The 19,587-nt window shown below is 41.8% G+C and overlaps 1 protein-coding gene across 13 annotated transcripts in view; it reads right to left on the bottom strand.

The window, feature by feature from the left end:
* The window catches only part of TMEM241 (transmembrane protein 241), a 115,764-nt gene extending 105,966 nt beyond the window's left edge, over positions 1-9,798 (bottom strand). For 6 of the 13 annotated variants that reach the window (XR_010407284.1, XM_064577819.1, XM_064577818.1 and 3 more), the window contains exons 1-3: positions 9,635-9,798; positions 8,364-8,410; positions 1,005-1,082 (exon numbers count right to left, since the gene is read on the bottom strand). Coding sequence is in view for 9 of the 13 variants with exons in the window: in XM_064577819.1 (XP_064433889.1) it covers positions 1,005-1,082; positions 8,364-8,410; positions 9,635-9,706 (197 nt within the window). In the remaining 4 variants the exon portion in view is untranslated. Of the gene's footprint in view, positions 1-1,004; positions 1,083-8,363; positions 8,411-9,634 lie in introns of those variants that run through there. The other 7 variants (XR_010407285.1, XR_006792979.3, XM_064577816.1 and 4 more) reach the window with 4 other exon arrangements.
* Between the last annotated feature and the right edge of the window lie 9,789 nt (positions 9,799-19,587).

Below are 19,587 nucleotides of genomic sequence, written 5' to 3'. Positions count from 1 at the left end.
GTAAGAAAATGTCCTTGCGGGGCACCTGGGTGGCTCAGTTGGTTAAGCGACTGCCTTCAGCTCAGGTCATGATCCCGGGGTCCTGGGATCGAGCCCCACTTTGGGCTCCTTGCTCAGCAGGAGTCTGCTTCTCCCTCTCCCACTGCCTGCTATTCCACCTGCCTGTGCTTAATCTGTGTCAAATAAGTAAATAAAATATTTTAAAAAAAGAAGAAGAAAAGAAAATGTCCTTGCTCTTAGAAAATACACATGAAAGCAGCACCTGGGGGCACAGTTGATTGGGCGATCAACTCCTGGTTTTGGCTCAGGTGGTGATCTCAGGGTCGTGAGATAGAGCCCCACATTGGGCTTTGTGCTCAGCACAGAGTCTGCTTGAGATTCTCCCTCTCCCTCTACCACTCCCTCTTTTGCACTCGAATGCTCTCTCAAGTAAATAAGTAAATCTTAAAAAAAAAAAAGAAAATACAAACTAAAGAATTTAGAAGTAAAGAAAAGAGGCATTTTACTCTCAAATCTGCAACTTACTCTCACATAGTTCAGGAAAAAAAAAATATATATATATATCTCAAGAGCAAATGGTGGGAGAGGCGTGGTAAAATAATAATTGAGGAACATGAGTAAAAGGTATGGAAGTTCTTTGTACTATTTCTAACTGTTCTATAAAGTAGTAAATAATTTCAAAATTAAAAATTTACCAAAAAAATTTAAGTTGATTTAGAAACTCATTCACCGTGCTCCCATGATCTATAACAAAGCCCAATTAATACAGTGTTATAAATTATGTATCTTGATTAATCTTAATATCATTTTAGTAACTAACCAGGAAAACACTCCTTGAGTTCTATATGATTATAAAAGCACTAAAATCTCAAGGTTAGAAGGGAACTAAGAAATGAAGCAACTCAAATAAACATCCATGTCTCCCAAAGTAACACCAGAAGTTCAATAATGTGAAAAGAATGCAGGGTATGAATCATGAATCAAGCAAGAAGAGGCTGTTCTACCTTAAACTGCTGTTGATCTCGGCCCAGCCCAGTTTCCATGACACATGAAGCAAAAGTCCACCAATTAATGTCTGCCACCTGAAAAGAATACAAGCCAATGTGAATTTGAGAGAGTGCTATGATCTCCAACACCATCCAGCCCCAGCAGACCCACTGGCTGACGTAAATATACACACCTAAGCCTTCCTACATCTCTTCTCTCCCATTCTCTCCTAACTGGTATCCCAGTTCCCAGACCCTCCTTCTCAACCTGTACTATTCTTGAGTCTAGTTGTACTGTTCAGTGCTCACACTGATATTCTTCTCTTCTTATTCTAGACTTTTCCCCAAACAATCTCACCCACAGCCCCCACTTCTCCCAGTGCCCTGCACTGATGATTCCCAAATCCCTGTGCTCACCTGGATACTGCCACCTTGATACCCTACAAGCTCCCAACGATAACTTGCCTAAAACATGACCCTGAACTTCCCTTCCCCATTCTGATCTACTGCCCTATCCCTAACCAATCAAACCAGAGCCCAGATGTCATCCTAGCTCTTCCTCCTCAGTCACCTCCCTCATCTGTTCACAAAATCCTATTGCACGTAATCCCCTAACAGTTCTCAAGTGCCACGCCTTCTCTTTCCCATACCTTCTGCCTCTGCCTAATGAGACTCCCCTCGTGGCACACCTGAACCGAACATCAGTCCCCTAACTGGTGTCCCTATCCCCAGGATGGTCCCACAACATCCATTCTCTACCTTGCAGCCACAGGGCTTGTTCTAGAATGCAAACTTAATTTTGCCACTCGCTCATTTTAAAAATGGTTGATTCTTCCCAGGTGGCCGGCAGCAACTCCCAATCTCTTTTCTGCCACGACACACCGGGGGCCACGTAGCTCATGTGAGACGCACTTCCTCAGCATGCAGAGCACAGGGGGAACCAGGCTGTGAATTACGCACCCCGGCCCCTCCCATGGCACAAAGCACAGCAAAGTTCAAAATGAGTGAGAGGCTACTACAGGCATGACTTCCCCTTGTTTCACTCTAATTGCTTTATTTTTGGTGAGCCATTCATAGACTTCAAAACCTTATTTTATGACTTGAGACACCTCACCTCGGAAGTGATTACAACACACCCGTGGGTTGTGACATAACAGTGGGGAACTGCTGGCCTCCAGGATAAAGTCACTTGCGTGTGACACACAAGCCTTCCCAGACTTGCAGTCTCCCCTTTCCAAGACCAGCTCCTGTCCATCTGCCACAGGCAGCGACATTCCAGCCATACTGAACCTCCCACAGCCTCGGGAATGTGCCAGGTCATTCCATACTTTTAAGAGTTTCCATGTGCTGTCCTCTTGACCCATTATATTCTCCCATCTCCTTTTTTTTTTTTTTTTAAGATTTTATTTATTTATTCATGAGAGACAGAGACAGAGAGAGAGAGGCAGAGGGAGAAGCAGGCTCCCAAGGAGCAGGAAGCCCGATGTGGGACTCGATCCCAGGACCCTGAGATCATGACCCGAGCCGAAGGCAGACGCCCAACCATCTGAGCCACCCAGGCGCCCTTCTCCCATCTCCTTGTGTGTTGGCGAACACCTGCTCATCCTTTAAGATCCAGTTTTTACGCCTCCTTTGTGAAACCTTCTCTAACCCAGCCAAGCAGAGCAGACAGATATGGTCATGCCCTCCAACAGCGTAATCTAGAGCAGTGGCACTCAACCGTATGTTCCCCCCCACCCAGGTGACATTTGGCAGTACCTAGAGACATTTTTGGTTGTCATAACTGGAGGTAGGGGAAGGGAGGGTGGCAACTGGCATCTGGTGAGTCGTAGCCAGGGATGCTGCCAAATATCCTACCATGTGCAGGACAGCCCCATAACAAAGGGTTACCCAGCTCAAAATGTCAATAGTAATTTGAGAGATGACAGTGGCCCGTGAAGGGGCAATTTGGATGAAGAAGGTGGACAGATTCTGAGGATATTTAGGAGGTCCTGGTGGTTAACTAGATGTCAGGGATGAAGGGGCACCTGGGTGGCTCAGATGGTTGAGCGTCTGCCTTCGGCTCAGGTCATGATCCTGGGGTCCTGGGATCGAGTCCCGCGTCGGGCTCCCTGCTCGGCGGGGAGCCTGCTTCTCCCTCTGCCTCTGCCTCTCTCTCTCTCTCTCTCTCTCTGTCTGACTCTCATGAATAAATAAATTTAAAAAAAACATTAAAAAAAAAAGATGTCAGGGATGAAGGAGACAAAGGAATCAACTCCCACGTTTCTGGGAGTTCTTCAGTCAGGCAACTGGATGGAAGGTACCATTCACTGCAAGTAAATTTAAGGGACAGGCAGAAGAGAAAAGAAAGCTGTACGAGGTCAGGGATCTTTGCTTTCTCCACTGATGTACCTCTCATGTCTAAAACAGTGCCTGGCACACAGTATGCACCCAATAAGGATTTGTAGAATGAGTTACTCTGCCCAATTGTGTAACTCCTACATTCCAGGCATTGTTCTAAGCACTGGGGATAGATACTCCAGTGACAAAAGAGATTAAAAAAAAAAATTCTTCCATTTGTAGACCTTACAATCTGTTGGAGGAGGGACATTCAGTCTGACTCATCCACAGATACACAGGGGAAAAGGCAATCCAGACGTAGAGATCCTCCTTTCCCACCTAAGTTCCCTAAGGCTCTCTACCTGGAGAGAACTGCAAGACAGTCAGGACCAGAAAATGATTCCTATTCACTGAAAGAGAAAACAACATCCCAGCTTTATTGACGGAAATACAGTGGTTCCCCCCCTTACTTGTGGGGGATCATTTTAAGATCCTTGGGGATGCCTGAAACTGCAGATAGTGCCGAACCAAATATATGTTATGTTTTTTCCTACACGTACATACCTATGATAAAGTTGAATTTATAAATTAGGCTCCGTAGGAGATTAACAACAATAACCAATAATAAAACAGAACAATTATAACAATATGCTGTAATAAAAGTTATATGAATGTGGTTTCTCTCTCAAAATCTCTGTACTCACCCTTCTTCTCACAATGCTGCAAGATGATAAATGCCCACATGGTGAGGTGAAGTGAGGTGAATGAGGTAGGCATTCTGACATACCCGTAGGCTACCATTCACCTCTGACAAGTCAGGGGAGAATCATCTATTTCCAGAGAGAACTGACTGCGGGTGACCGAAACCGCAGAAAGCGAAACCGTGGATAAGGGGGGACTACTGTATATGTAATCATAAACAATATTTTTTTTAAGTTTTGCTATGAAATATTAGGGAGAAACTTGACAAGGTCATTCTGAATTTTACCTGAAGTAATATATTGGTGATACTATAAAGAACAAAAATCCAAAAGTATAAAAAAGGAAGTGCTTTAAAGTCTTCTTCCCTTGCCTGTCCACTCTCTGCGCAGCTTCCACCTTTCTAAGGGTAACCACTCTTGGTAGTTTCTTCACCTTTTTTAATTTTTATTTATTAATTTTTTAAAGATTTTATTTATTTATTTGTCAGAGAGAGAGAGCACAAGCAGGGGGAACGGCAGGCAGATGGAGAAGCGGGCTCCCCGCTGAGCAGGGAGCCCGATGTGGGGCTCGATCCCAGGACCCTGGGATCATGACCTGAGCCGAAGGTGGACGCTTAACCGACTGAGCCACCCAGGCACCCCTTCACCTTTTTTTAAATAAGGAAAACATACACACACATTTCTACACGATGGTATTGTACCACCCTGTTACAGACTTGCTTTTGTCCCGCATTAAATGCATTTTGAAAACCTTTTCATTTCAATACCTGAGAGTGTCCTTATTATTTTTTGCCATTTGAATAATATTCCATTAAGGCTATAATATAATTTATTTAATGGGTTCTGTAGAGATGAAAATCAGGTTGTTTAAAAATGCTTGCTGTCACAGAGCTGCAATGTTTCCCACGTATGTCTTCGTACATATTTTATTTACAAAAGTGCAAGTAAACCTCTCAAATAAATCCCTGGAAGTGGAATTGCAGAAGTGAAGGATTCAAACTGTTGCGATAGTGTTACATATTGCCAAAGTGTCACTCACAGATACTGTACCAATTTGCCACCCCAGATCCATGTAGGAGAGCACCTGTTTTCTACATCTTCACCAATGTTGTGTTATCAAACTTTGAAATTTTATTTTGCACATCTTATAGGCAAAATAGGATTTTTCAATATTGATTTTAATTATATTTTTCTTATGAATGAAGAATTATTTGTAAATAGAGATTTTTGTTTGTTTGTTTTTTTTAAAGATTGTATTTATTTATTTATTTGAGAGAGAGAGAATGAGAGGGAGCACATGAGAGGGGGGAGGGTCAGAGGGAGAAGCAGACTCCCGATGCAGGACTCTATCCAGGGACTCCAGGATCATGACCTGAGCTGAAGGCAGTCGCTTATCCAACTGAGCCACCCAGGCGCCTGAGATTTTTGGTTTTGATATTAAATTCTAGCTTTACGGGCACCTGGGTGGCTCAGTCAGTTAAGCATCTACCTTTGACTCAGGTCATGACCTAGGGGTCCTGGGATTGAGTCCTACCTTGGGTTCCCTGCTTAGCGAGGAGTCTGCCTCCTCCTCTCCCTCTGCCCCTCCGCACCACTCTCTCTCTCAAATAATTAAATAAAATTTAAAAAAATAAAATAAAATCTAGCTTTAGGGCAGTAAGATTGTATAATTGTTACTTTGGGCAAATTATTGCTTGTTTTATTCATAATGAATATTCCCTGGACATTTGAGAAGAGGGTATAGTTTCTATTTTAAAGATGCAGGGTTTGATATTTACCTATTAATTGTATTATTTAGCTTATATATATACATACACACATACACACACATGGACACTAGCTTTTTGTTTGTCCAACTGAATGTCATGGAAAAATAGTGGCAAATTTGTCTCCTATTAATTGTATGTTTCTATGTATTCCTGATATTTCTGCCCCATTGTCTGGCTGGTAGATATTCATCACTATTTTATTTTCATTTGAACGGCACACTCCAACATGTCTTTTCATAACATTTATAACGTATCTTTTCATTTTGAACTGCGTGCTTTATTTAGCATCATAACACATCTTTCTTCGTATGTTTAGTCCTTTTTGTCCTGGACCTTGTCTGGCAAAGATCATGACCCCTGCTCTTTTGTTTGCATTTGTATAATATTAAAAAAAAAAAAAAAAAAAAGAATGAGGGATGTCCTGCTCTATGACATATTTAAATGCTATAATAATTAAAACAATTTAGCAGTAGCCCTTTTTCATAAAAATTGACAAATACTCAAAAATAGATCCTAGAAAAATAACTTTATATATGATATTAACAACCCAAAGGCAAAAGGAAAGATTATACAATAAAATAGAAAATACAGGGCTAGTATATGAGGCTCAGTCAGTGGAGCATGCAACTCTTGATCTTGGTGTTGTGAGTTCGAGCCCTGCATTGGGCTCCATGCTCAGCATGGAGTCTGCTTGAGATTCTCTCTCCCTCACCCTCTGCTCCTGCCACTCATGCTCTCTTTCTCTCTCTCTCAAATAAATAAATAAACCTTTTTTAAAAAAACATAGGGCTAGTATAAATGAAACTAGGGGAGGGATGATTTCCTCACATTACACATTTAAATAAATGGACAATGATTAAAAATTGAATAAAGCTTTAATGAAATGTACGTAAATATCTACATGAGCTTGTGATGGAGAAGAATAAACATTAAAGCAATGGTACCAATCACAATCATCAATATTTGTCCACTATAAAAATAAAACAATTTTTTAAACATTTTATGTATTTATATGGGAGAGAGACAGAGGGAGAGAGCAAGCATAAGCAGGGGGAGGGGCAGAGGGAGAGGGAGAAGCAGGCTCCCCACTGAGCAGGGGGCCTGATGCAGGGCTGGATCCCAGGACCCTGAGCTCATGACCTGAGCCAAAGGTAGACACCCAACCGACCGAGCCACCCAGGCACCCTAAAACGACTTTTTTTTAAAAGCTTGAGTGGAGGGGCACCTAGGTGGTGCAGTCAGTTAAGCATCCAACTCTTGGTTTCAGCTCAGGTCGTGATCTTGGGATCGTGAAATCAAGCCCTGCGTGAGGCTCCGCACTCAGCACAGAGTCAGCTTGAGTTTCTCTCTCCTTCTTCCTCTGTTCCTCTCTCCCACGCTCACGCTTGCTTTCTCTCTCTGAAATAAATAAATCCTAACTAAATTAATTAATTAAATAAAAAGCTTGAGTGGGGATGAGGTGAGGAAGGGAAATGTGAGTGCCAGAGCAGCCTGTGCTGCTTCTACAACATCTCCACTATGACCTAGCTCCACACCCCTTTTTCCTCATCTCTTTTGTCTAAGAATGGCATTCTTCAATCATAAGACCACATGCTAGATTTATCTGTAGTTCTTTCTGTTGCTTCCGTCTTACATCTTAGCAATAAATTCTCCATGATGTCACTTAAAAATACATTTAAATAATCAAAATAAGCATGAACAAAATGAAAAGGCAAAGGACAAACTGCAAAAAAAGAAATTTCTAATAAACATGATGGACAAGTGGTTGGCATTCTTAAAATATGAAGAAGTCATTAAATTAATAAGAAAGATACTACAACCCCAGTAAAAATAAAAGGGAAAAGGCACAAGTAGACAATTCACTGATAAAAGCAATACAAATGGGTAACACACATAAGAAAACGGTCCAGCTTCATGAAAAATGTAAGACAAAACAATGTGATACCATTTGGGGCTCATGCATCAGAGAGAGGAGAAAAACAGTCATGGTTTGAGTACAATATTATAGAAACTTGGTCACAATGTAAATTGGTAACACATTTCTGAAAAAGAATTTAATATTCAGGAGGAATACTAAAGAAGTTCATATTCTTTAACCAAAATTTCTTACATAGGAATCTATCCCAAAGAAATAGCTAGAAATTTGACAGATTTGAATATAACAAATGTCTGATAACATCGTTGTCTTTATGCCCCCAAAATGGGACACAATTTAAATGCCCATTAATAGAATGGCTAAATAAATTACCGTATGTCTATTTCATAAAAAAATCTATGTAGTCATTAAAAGTATTTTATTTTTTTTAAGATTTATTTATTTGAGAGAGAGAGAAAGCACTTGAGCAGGGGGAGGGGAAGAGGGAGGGGGAGAGGGAGAGAAAGAATCTCAAGCAGACTCCCTGCTGAATGCAGAGCCCAAAGTGGGGCTCAATCTCACGATCCTGAGATCATGACCTGACCAGAAATCAGGAGTCAGAAGCTTAACCTACTGAGCCACCCAGGCACCCCAAAAATATTTTAAAGAACAGCTAATGATGCTGGTTGGACATGTCCCACAAATGTGTATAAAGAGCATAAAAGATACTCACCCTTGGAATAATGTAGGGTAGGTAAATTTCAAGACAGACAGGACATACTGAAAAACAAATACCAGATTAGTGGACATTTTCAAATTATCGAGAATTGATTGTATAATCAAAGAAATCCCTACTGAAGAAACATAAATACACTCAAGTTTCAAAAAGGCTTTTATCCTTCCCCCCAAAAATCACACATTGGGCAAAAATTTTAAAAAAGAAAGATCTTCCAAGTCATACTAAAAAGAGCGGGTCTATTTTTCCCCAGTATTGTCAGAAGCATGACCACCTGTCGGTCGGGGAATGGAACTGGGATCATCAGCAAATTGGGATGCACAGCAGCTGGGTCTGATGCTGTGGAGGTCCAACCACTCAGCCTCTTTCCAGACCCCAGAAGTGCCCTGTTGGAACTGCAGCACCTGTTGAAAACTGGACTTAAGTCTCTTTTCTCAGGGTATCCACCTTATTTACTGTCCAATTTACCTAAAAATCCAATCCCCCTTCTTTGTCTCTCTTTAAGCAAGCCAACCTGGTCTGGAGACCAAAAGGAAGCATAACTGTCCTGGTTGAAACAGTGGCATAATTTAAGAGTACAAAGTCCCTACCAGAGTCCCAGAGTGAAGGACTACCTCTCCCACCCCTACCAGGAAGGTACTATGTATGGATCTTTAAAGGCCCATCACCAGAACTAAAAATCAGCTGGACAGGGGGAAGGAGGGTTCTGGCGCATCCTCTGAGTATACTGAAGACAGCCACTCACATTAAGAGAGAAGGTATAGGGAAATGCTATTTGTTAATAGTTTTTTTTCCAGAGAGCAAGAGGGATTTGGTGTTTTGGGGGGGCAATGGAGACCCCAGAGTAGGAGAAAGTGGTCCGGGGCCTGGCATCACCACTTTGTCTTGGTTTCCAGCCCAATGTCCAGGACAGGAGGGGATGCCCCACTCTAGCTCACAGCGGTCCAACATTTCCCTGCATGGTACCAAATCCAAGGCCAGTTTCCCCCTCCCAACAAAATAAAAAACATGGTACAATTGCTTTTCTGCCGTTTCACAAACAGGGTTTCATGACATTACTTTAAATAAAATTAACTTTATATTTTATTTTCAAAAATAATTCCACGAATCCTATTCCTAAACAAGGGTTCCCTACACAGTCCGCTTCGTCTCCACCACCATCAGGAAAAATCAGATAAACAGCTGGAGGCTGCATCTGTTCCACGGACGATTTGGGGACCCAGATCTCCCACGTGCAATCATCGCCGCCCCGCGCCCGCCCCCCTCACCTTGTTCGTGAGGTAAGAAGCCAGGTAGCAGGTACAAAAGGTGAGGCCCGCCAGGCACCTCCTCACGCACATCGGTGAGCCCTCGCCCCTTCCCGGGGACCCCGGGGGAGCTCCGCGACAGCCTCCGGGAGCCGGGCCACCGCCTCTGCTGCCAGGACAGCCACGTGGCTCCAAGCTCGGCCAATCGGCGAGGCGCCCCCCCTCCCCGCCCCCGCGCCCGCCTCTTAAAGGAACCGGGCCTGCGCTGGTTCCGCAGCTGCCCTGTGGGCAAGCGGCTTCCGGCTGCGGGGGAAAGTCGGGGGAGAAATTAGATCGCCCTGCAGGGGCTGCGACCACCTGTGGAGAAAGGGCGGACAGTAGTCGCTGTAAAAAAGTCGAAAATGGTAGACGGGGAAAAATTGCAGTTTACAAAACAGTTCACGACACTCCATTACCGTTTAAAGAAAACTGTCCATCGCTGTCTCTAAAGGATGGACCAAAATGTTGCTTTACTGAATTTTCCCCATATTCTACATTGAGTCTGTATTACTTTTGCAAAAGACACCAAACAAAAAGTTAATGAAAACTATTATTTTAAAAGAAGGAACACTGAGGAGCTAGAATGAGTGTAGTTTTTTTTTTCCCTTAAGTCATTCCACTGGGTTGAAATTTACATAAAATGAGAAATCCTCCCAAAAGTAGAGTTTCAAGCACTGCCCCTATTCCTAGTATACAGGGTGGAAATTTTCCCTAGTTAAGCTTCTGGCAAATAGGAGTTAACATACCCAAAGCATGTTGATGGACTTTGTCAGGAACTAGAGGTACAAGTGTTGCCCAAGTGCAGAAACACAGATTTTGGAAATGCCCCCCATACCAGGAAAACTTCACTTTTTAAAATTTGTATTCCCTGTGTAAAATTATTTATCAAACTATATTATCCAAGCAAACACTAGATGTATTGTCTCTACATAAAAGATAAATAAACTAAAAAGTAATTTTCCCTTGACATTATTTTAGGAAACCTACTTCAGAGCTAAATAGTCCTTACAAAGAAAAGTTTTGCCCAGTAGAATTCCTTTGAAATCAATAGCTGGTACTTCCTTGATATTCTCTGAGCACTTTTAGCACATGGACAAGTTTGGGCCCTGTTATTTCCTAGTTATTACTTAACTTATTTTTTTGACAGAATTTGCTTAACAAGCAGGAACAACAAGAACAGTAAAGAACCATGCAAATAGAAGCTGACATTTGTAGCAAAAGTGCTGATAGATCGTGCCAGAGCCATCGATTTTTCCAAAGCTGTATTATTGTTTCACAAAACAAACTAAACTAAGACTGAGTGAAAATAAAATCATCAGGTCTTACATTGTCGAACAATCTGGCGTATACGAGATTGAGTTAGACCGAAACACACAAAAAGATTTAACTACTCGTAGGGTTAATTGAGATCTTTGAGACCGAAGATCATAGTTAATTTGTTTTTTTGATAATGGATCCATAAGTGCTCAATAAATGTTTGTTGAATAAAAAAAAGGGGAGCTCAGATAAAACAATGCCTTTGGGGGTTTTCCCCCAAGAAATCTTTTTAATAACGAATTTTTTTGACCGCACACATGGAAAATTCTCAAAAGATGGCAGAAGCAGCAGCATACGTTTGGAAACACCATAAATCCCACTTGAAAAGCAGCCACCTAGGTGGCTCAATTGGTTGAGCGACTGACTTAATTTCAACTCAGGTCATGATCTCAGGGTTGTGGGATTGAGCCCCCGCATTGGGCTCAGTGCTGGGCGTGGAGCCTGTTTAAGGTTCTCTCTGCCCCTCCCCCTGCCCTCTCTCTCTCTAAAAAAAATAATAACTAAATTAAAAACAAACATCAAGATTTCTTATGAATATAGATACAAAAATCCTCAACAAAACACTAGGGAAAGGAATCCAGCAACATGTGAAAGGAATTCACACCAAGACCAGGTGTGATTTTTCCCAGGAACGCAAGATGGGTTTAACATGCAAAAATCAATTCATGTAATACACCATATCAATAAAATAAAGAACAAAAACCACATGATCATCTCAATAGAAACAGATGAGGCATTTGAAAAATTCAACACCTCTTTATGATTAAAAACATTTTTTTTTAGATTTTTATTTTATTTATTTGACAGAGAGAGAGAGAGACAGCTAGAGAGGGAACACAAGCAGGGGGAGTGGGAGAGGGAGAAGCAGGCTTCCCGCCGAGCAGGGAGCCCGATGCGGGGCTCAGTCCCAGGACCCTGGGATCATGACCTGAGCCGAAGGCAGACGCTTAACGACTGAGCCACCCAGGCGCCCCTATGATTAAAAACATTTAACAAAATGAGGAATAGAAGGGAATTTCCTCAATATGATAGAAAGCATCTGTGAAAACCCCACAGCTAGCATTATACTTAATGGTGAAAGACAATGCTTTCCTCCCTAAAATCAGGAACAAGACAAGGAAGACCATTCTTGCCACTTCTATTTTACATAATATTGGAAGTTCTAGCCAAGACAATAAGGTAAGAAAATAAAATAAAAGGCGAGATCTATTGCAAAAATGAACAAACAAAAACCCAAAGAAACGGAGGGGCCTGGGTGGCTCAGTTGATTAAGCATCCAACTCTTGGTTTTGGCTCAGGTCATGATCTCAGGGTCTTGAGATCAGCCCCAAGTAGGGCTCCGCAAGCAGCGGGGAGCCTGCTTAAGACTGTCTCTCCCTCTCCCTCTGCCTTTGACCCCCAGGCACACTCTCTCTCAAATAAATAAATCTTAAAAAACACACACACAAAGAAACAAAGAACTATCTCTACTATAGATGAGAAGATTTTGAATATAAAAACCCCTGGGACACCTGGCTGGCTCAGTTGGTGGGGCATGCTACTCTCGATCTCGAGGTTGTTAAGTTTGAGCCCTATGTTGGGTGTAGAAATTACTTAAAAATAAAATCTTAGGGCGCCTGGGTGGCTCACTTGGTTGAGCGACTGCCTTCAGCTCAAGTCATGATCCTGGAGTCCCGGGATCGAGTCCCGCATTGGGCTCCCTGCTCGGCGGGGAGTCTGCTTCTCCCTCTGACCCTCCCCCCTCTCATGTGCTCTCTCTCTCTCATTCTCTGTCTCAAATAAATAAATAAAATCTTTAAAAAATAAAATAAAATAAAATCTTAAAAAGAGTCATTGAGGATGATATGGTCTAATATACATTTAATATGAGTTCTGTCAAAAAAGAATACAAGGGCACCTGGGTGGCTCAGTCATTAAGCGTCTGCCTTCAGCTCAGGTCATGATTCCAGGACCTTGGGATCAAGCCCCGCATCGGGCTCCCTGCTTGGCGGGGAGTCTGCTTCTCCCTCTTCTGCTCCCCCTGCTTGTGTTCCCTCTCTCACTGTGTCTCTCTCTGTCAAATAAATAAATAAATAAATCTTAAAAAAAAAAGAATACAGAAAATGTGAAAGAGGCATTTTTTCCAGAACTAATATAGTGAACCTTCAGATACAGTTTGTGTGTTTGTTTGTTTATTTATAAAGATTTTATTTATTTATTAGAGAGAGAGAGAGCACAAGCAGGGGGAGCAGCAGGGAGAGGGATAGGCAGATTCCTGCTGAGCAGGAAGCCTGACGAGGGGCTCGATCCCAAGACCCTGGGACCATGACCCAAGCCTAAGGCAGACGCCTAACTGACTGAGCCACCCAGGTGCCCCTTCAGATATAGTTTAGACAACAAATCCTGAGCAAACTACATGAAAAGAAATCCACTTAGCCATATTTTCATATTTAAACTCATATTTTGATTATAGTAAAAAAACACAACATAATTCACTATCTTAACTTTTTTTTTTTTTAAGATTTACTTATTTATTTGAGAGAGAGAGAGAGCACAAGTGGGGGGGACAGAGGCAGAGGGAGAGATAATCTCAAGCAGACTCCTCACTGAGTGTGGAGCCGGACTCAGGGGGCTCCTGAGCCGAAACCAAGAGTCAGATGCTTAACCAGCTGTGCCACCCAGACACCCCACTATCTTAACCATTTTTAAATGCATACTACAGTAAAGTATATACACATTGTTGTGCATATATCTCTAGAACTTCGCATCTTGCTAAACTGGGGTTTAGCAAGTTAAACCTGAAACTCTAGGTCTATTGAATGACTCCTCTTTCCCTGTTTACCCCTATCCCCCAACAACCACCATTCTACTTTCTGGGTCTAAAAGTTTGACTACCTTAGATACCTCTTGTAAGTAGAATCAATGCATATTTTTATTAAATATTATTCTCCTTTCATTTATCCTTTATAGCCAGATTATTATATCAATTTTTTATATATTGTGCAGTAAAGGAAGCAAAATAAAATACCTGTTATTAAAAAATGGAGTGGGTTGCATAGGGTTCAGAACCATTAAGTCCCAATTGAACCCAACTGAACCATATCCATAACATTGCACTCTAGCAACATTTTTTTTTTAAGATTTTATTTTTAAGTAATCTCTATACTTGACGTGGAGCTCAAACTCACAACTCCTAGATCAAGAATCTTATGCTCTACTGACTGAGCCAGTCAGGTGCCCCAAGTAACCTTATGAAAATGCTGAGTTGTTGCTAAATACACCACAGACTTTCCTGCCCCTAGGCCTTGTCTTACAGCATTCTTTCCCCCTGAAACTAGCTTTATAGCTTCTTTCCAACCTTCATGGCGTAGTTTGGTGGCACCTCCCTCCTCCATGTAGCCTTTCCACATCTCAATAACCCGCAGTGAATCCTGAAACATCCACTCTCTATAGATGTTTTTTGGCAATTAATCATGCACTCTTTTGAGATAGAAGTGTGTTATTATGTAATGTGTGAATATATTATCTCTCCAACTATATCTGATAGTTCTTTGTTTCTCCCACAGGGCTTCGGGAGTATTCTAGGCAGTTAATAAATATTTGTTGATTGCCTGAAACAACTACTTGCGAAATAGACTCAATTAGTGTCAGTATTAAAGACTAAAGAGTTTTATATCTATTCTCTTTATTTTTTTAATTATTTTTTTTTAAGTAGGCTCCATGCCCAATGTGGGGCTTGAACTCATGACCTTGAGAGTCACATGCTCTACCAACGGAGCCAGCCACAGATGCCCCTGTTCTCTGTAGATACCAAGAATCTGCTGATTCCATGTGTTTAGGCAGTGCTAATTCTAGAATAGCTTTGTCTCTGCTGAGCACCAGTGAGTTTATCAAGAGGTGATAGGGAGTAAATCTGAAGCTAAATCCTTTAAACATTGTGCTTATTCCATTTCACAGAGACATGGCTGTTACATCATTCAAGGACTCACTCTTAAATTACATAGGACTATATGCCATTGTTCGTAAACCACACTTTTTATATTAATAATATTTATAAATGTGAACTGTAAACTTTTTCAATATTGTAAATTTCATTCTATCTTTCTTTTTAAGAATTATGTGGTTGGTGGCATTAGGGATATACCTTAAATCATTAAAATCATTAAAATTGTTAACCCACAAGCTCTATTCTAACCTGGAATTCCATCCTATGGTGAAAGAACTTCCCTTATTCCCACAGCCTGCCTTCTCTAAAACTTGAGCACCCTCTGAGACTGTTCATCTCCTGCTGGTGTCCAGGGCAAGGAATAAGGGTCAGCATTCTTTGCTATCTCCAGATCAACTCCCAAAACATTAAACCTGCATCCAACCCCTCAGGAAAATGGCTCTCCTCTGGCATCTCTGACCATCCCTCTCTCACTCTGTCTAAGCTTCCTTACCAGCATCCTCTACAAACCTCTGGGGTACAATCTGCACATATTCGAAAGACTCTGGCACCAGCTCATAGTCATTGCATTCCACCCCAAGCCCTGCCATCCTGCTGGATGATTTTAAGGTCCATGTGGATCCAACACCCTGACTTTTTATCCTGTTCCCTTAAGCTTCCAAACCTCATCCTCACCATTGCTTCTCCATGACTTCCTCTGACTTGGGAATAACCTGCCTCTGCTCTACCTCTAAAACTCAAAATAGCACTCTCTCTCACTTGTGCTCTCTGTCTCCTTCCCTGAGATGAAATTCACATAACATAAAATTAACCATTTCATATTTTTAAGATTCACTTATTTATTTTGAAGAGAGAAAGAGGGGGAGAGAGAGAGAGAGAGAGAGAGAGCAAGTGCGTGGGGGCGGGGGGCCAGAGGGAGAGAGAATCTCTCCGGGATCATGACCTGAGCCAAAGGCAGACGCCTAACCAAGTGAAGCACCCAGGCACCCAGTTGGTTTCTTTTAAAGGCTGCTCTTCTTGGCTTATAGATGGCTGCCCTCTTGTTGCCCCTTCACATGGATGTCCCTCTGTGAGCAGGTGCCCTAGATGTCTCTTTCTTTTCTTATAAGAACACCAGTCATACCAGATTAGGGCCCCACCTTAGGATCATTATTTTAACTTAGTCACCTCTGTGAGAACTTATCTCTGCATATTCTTACATTCTGAGATACTGGGGGTTGAGACTTCAATATATGAATTTTGGGGGACATGATTCAATCCATAAAAGTTGCTTTTCATGGCTGAATAATATTCTATTGAATGTATATACCATATTTTGTTTATCCACTCATCCACTGATGGACATTTGGGTTGTTTCCACCTTTTGGCTATTGTGAATAATGGTTTCATGAACATTCAGGTACAAGTATTTGTTTAGTACCTGTTTTCGATTCTCCTGGGTACATACCTAGCAGTGGAATTGCTGGGTCATATAATTCTATGTTTAACTTTTTGAGGAACTGCCAAATTGTTTTCCACAGCAACAGCACCATTTTACATTCCCACCAGCCATGTAGGAGGGTTCTCCACATCTTCACCAACTCTTTGCTACTGAGCTCACTACCTCTTCACTCTTCAGCTCCGTTAGGGCTTTTCTCCCACTGAATTTCTTCACTCAACTTCATCAAAATCTCTTGTCCCTTAACTCCTTACATCCCCCTAAAAGCTATCTCCTTTTTCATTTCTTTCCATAGCTAATATAAATAACATAATTCATTATGTGTGACACTGACTCTCCAAATGTCAGTTTTCCAATCTATAAAATGGGGATAACAATATCCCTCAGAATTGTCTGAACAACCAAATGAGCTATGGGGTGCCTGGGTGGCTCATCGGTTAAGCGTCTGACTCTTGATTTCAGTTCAGGTGGTGAGATCAAGGCCTGCATTGGTCTCCATGCTCAGCAGGGGGAGTCTGCTGGAGATTCTCTCTCTCTCTCTCCCTCTCTCCCTCTGCCCCTCCCCCACCTGTGCCCTCTCTATCTCTCTCTCTCTCAAACAAGTAAATAAGTATATATTAAAAAAAGAACCAAATGAGCTAATCTGCTTGAAGTGTTTAGTTCAATACATAGTAAGCATTCACTGAATGGTAGCTATGATAGTGACCATCAGATTTCTAATTTTAGCCCTTACTTTTTCTCATAAACTCCAGGCTGCCATTGGTCATTTTCAACTGCATCCATTCAGTTCATTCATTCACAGATTTTTTTTTCTAAAGATTTTTAAAATTTTTTTATTAGACAGAAAGTACAAGCAGGGGGAGCAGCAGAGGGAGAAGGGGAAGCAGGCTCCCCGCTGAGCAGGGAAGCCGATGTGGGGTTCGATCCTAGGACCCCAGGATCATGACCCGAGCCGAAGGCAGATGCTTAACCGTCTGAGCCACCCAGGCACCCCATTCACAGATATTTATTGAGGCACCATACTAGGCATTGATTTCAACAGTGAACAGAATGAACACGGTCCCTGCTCTCAGAGAGTAAAAAGAAAATAGGCAAATAAATGTGTATTTATACATTTTGATAGCTGCTATTTTCATAGGCAACTTAAGTTTAACATACCCAAAATTAACATTATCTTCCCTCCAAACCAGATCTTCAGATACCACCATCTACCCAATCAACCAGTTGAAAAATCAGAAGTTATTTCAGCTCTTTGAACTTCATTGAGATGCCTTACCTCCCATTCCACTACTACCCCTACTCGGTAACTACAAACATCAGGCACCAAAACCCAAAAATAAAATCTTGGAAATAAGAGAAATGAGATAAGAGTTGGGATATCAAAGTTGTCTTATAGAAATAAAAGAAATTTCTGAGACTTGAAATTAGTCTCAAAATATAAACACATTTAAAGAATGTGTCAGTGGAAGTCCAGGCAACCCTCGTCATTAATTGCCTGGCAGGCTTTCCAGTCTCCAGCCTCACCTCTCCCCAGTACACCCATCAGACAGCAGTCAGAATTATCTTCCTAGTAAGCAAATCTAAAAACATTATTCTTCCCATTTAAAATCTTTTAATGACTATTGTCTAAACTCTGAAGTTCTTAGCATTAAAATCTCTTAGACCTGGCCCTTCCCTGCATTCTCCAACCCAATATTTTACTTTGTCCCTTTTGAACTCTGGGTTCAGTCTATGTCAAACCACTTGCCCTTTTCCAATGCTTGTTGTATACAGTTCCTCCTTCCCTTCTGTGGAAGCCGCCACTTGCCCTACAGGCTATCTTAGTGATGCCTGCTTATCTTTCAAGACTGAGTTCAGTGTCATCAACTCTAAGAAATCATTCCTGAACATCTAAGTAGATCTGACCTCTTCCCTTTACGTCATCCCTGTGTATACTTTTATCATAGCATCTTTAACTTAATTGTACTGTGTTTATGACTTCAAGGTCCATAAGGATGCGCACCTATTTTTATTCATATTTGTCACATCAATGTTGGGTACTAAAGAGAGCACTCAGTAAAAATGTGTTGAATAAAATGATCTAAAACAAATATCCAGATTCTTAGTTCTACTTTTGACTTCCTGTCCTTTTCTTATACATCCCCCAGTAGGCCCCTCACTGGCACATTTTTTTTTTTATAAAGATTTTTATTTATTTCACAGAGAGAGACACAGCGAGAGAGGGAGCACAAGCAGGGGGAGTGGGAGAGGGAGAATCAGGCTTCCAGGTGAGCGGGGAGCCCGATGCGGGGCTCCACCCCAGGACCCTGGGATCAAGACCTGACCCGAAGGCAGACGCTTAACGACTGAGCCACCCAGGCACCCCTCACTGGCACATTTTTGTCATGCACTGTGCCTCAGCCTTTCTTTCTGATATGCTCTCTTCCCTTTCATCTTTTTCTTTAGAAATTCTTGGCTAATTTTTTTTTTTTTAAAAGATTTTCTATTTATTTGACAGAGAGAGACAGTGAGAGAGGGAACACAAGCAGGGGGAGTGGGAAAGGGAGAAGCAGGCTTCCGGCTGAGGAGGGAGCCTGATGCCGGGCTCGATTCCAGGACCCTGAGACCATGAGCTGAGCCGAAGGCAGTCGATTGACTGACTGAGCCACCCAGGCTCCCCTAGAAATTCTTGGCTAATTTAATAGGAACTCCAATAACTTCTCTTGGTTGATTCTCTCTCCTGTTTCTTTCTTATCCTGAATTGAGAGATCCATTTAATTTCTGGTTACATCCATTTTCCCTCAACTATCTATACCCCAATTATAATCCTTTGAACCTTAAGAGGGAATGTGATTTCCACACACATTCACATAAATGTGCAACATTTGCCAAGCATAGGTCTGTATCCTAACATATAGTTATAATTTTGCCTTATTTTAATTTGGGGTTTTTGGAAGATTCAGAACATGTTCTGACCTGGAGTAACAAAAATTGTGTGCTAAGGGAAACCATCAAGGTGGGTATCCTAGGGATCTCAAGCATAGACAATTAGGGATCCTGGCTCAGAACTGCAATTTAAGGAGAACGTCGTTATTCAGTGTTTATTTCTAGAATGTCTGAAAAGTCAATATGTACACATGTAGAGCCAGTCCCCTAGCCCAGGATGCCCGGGTTCACCACTCCTTAGCCTTGACACTCATTAGCTCTATGACCTCCAGCATGTTACTTCAGCTCTGTTGTGCCTACATTCCAGTATCAGTAAAATCGAGATCATGC

This window comes from Mirounga angustirostris, unplaced genomic scaffold (genome assembly GCF_029215605.1).
Source record: "Mirounga angustirostris isolate CCGP_5_RB_7025 unplaced genomic scaffold, mMirAng1.0.hap1 SCAF_14, whole genome shotgun sequence".
Lineage (NCBI taxonomy): Eukaryota > Metazoa > Chordata > Mammalia > Carnivora > Phocidae > Mirounga > Mirounga angustirostris.
This window is presented reverse-complemented; position numbering and strand designations above follow the sequence as displayed.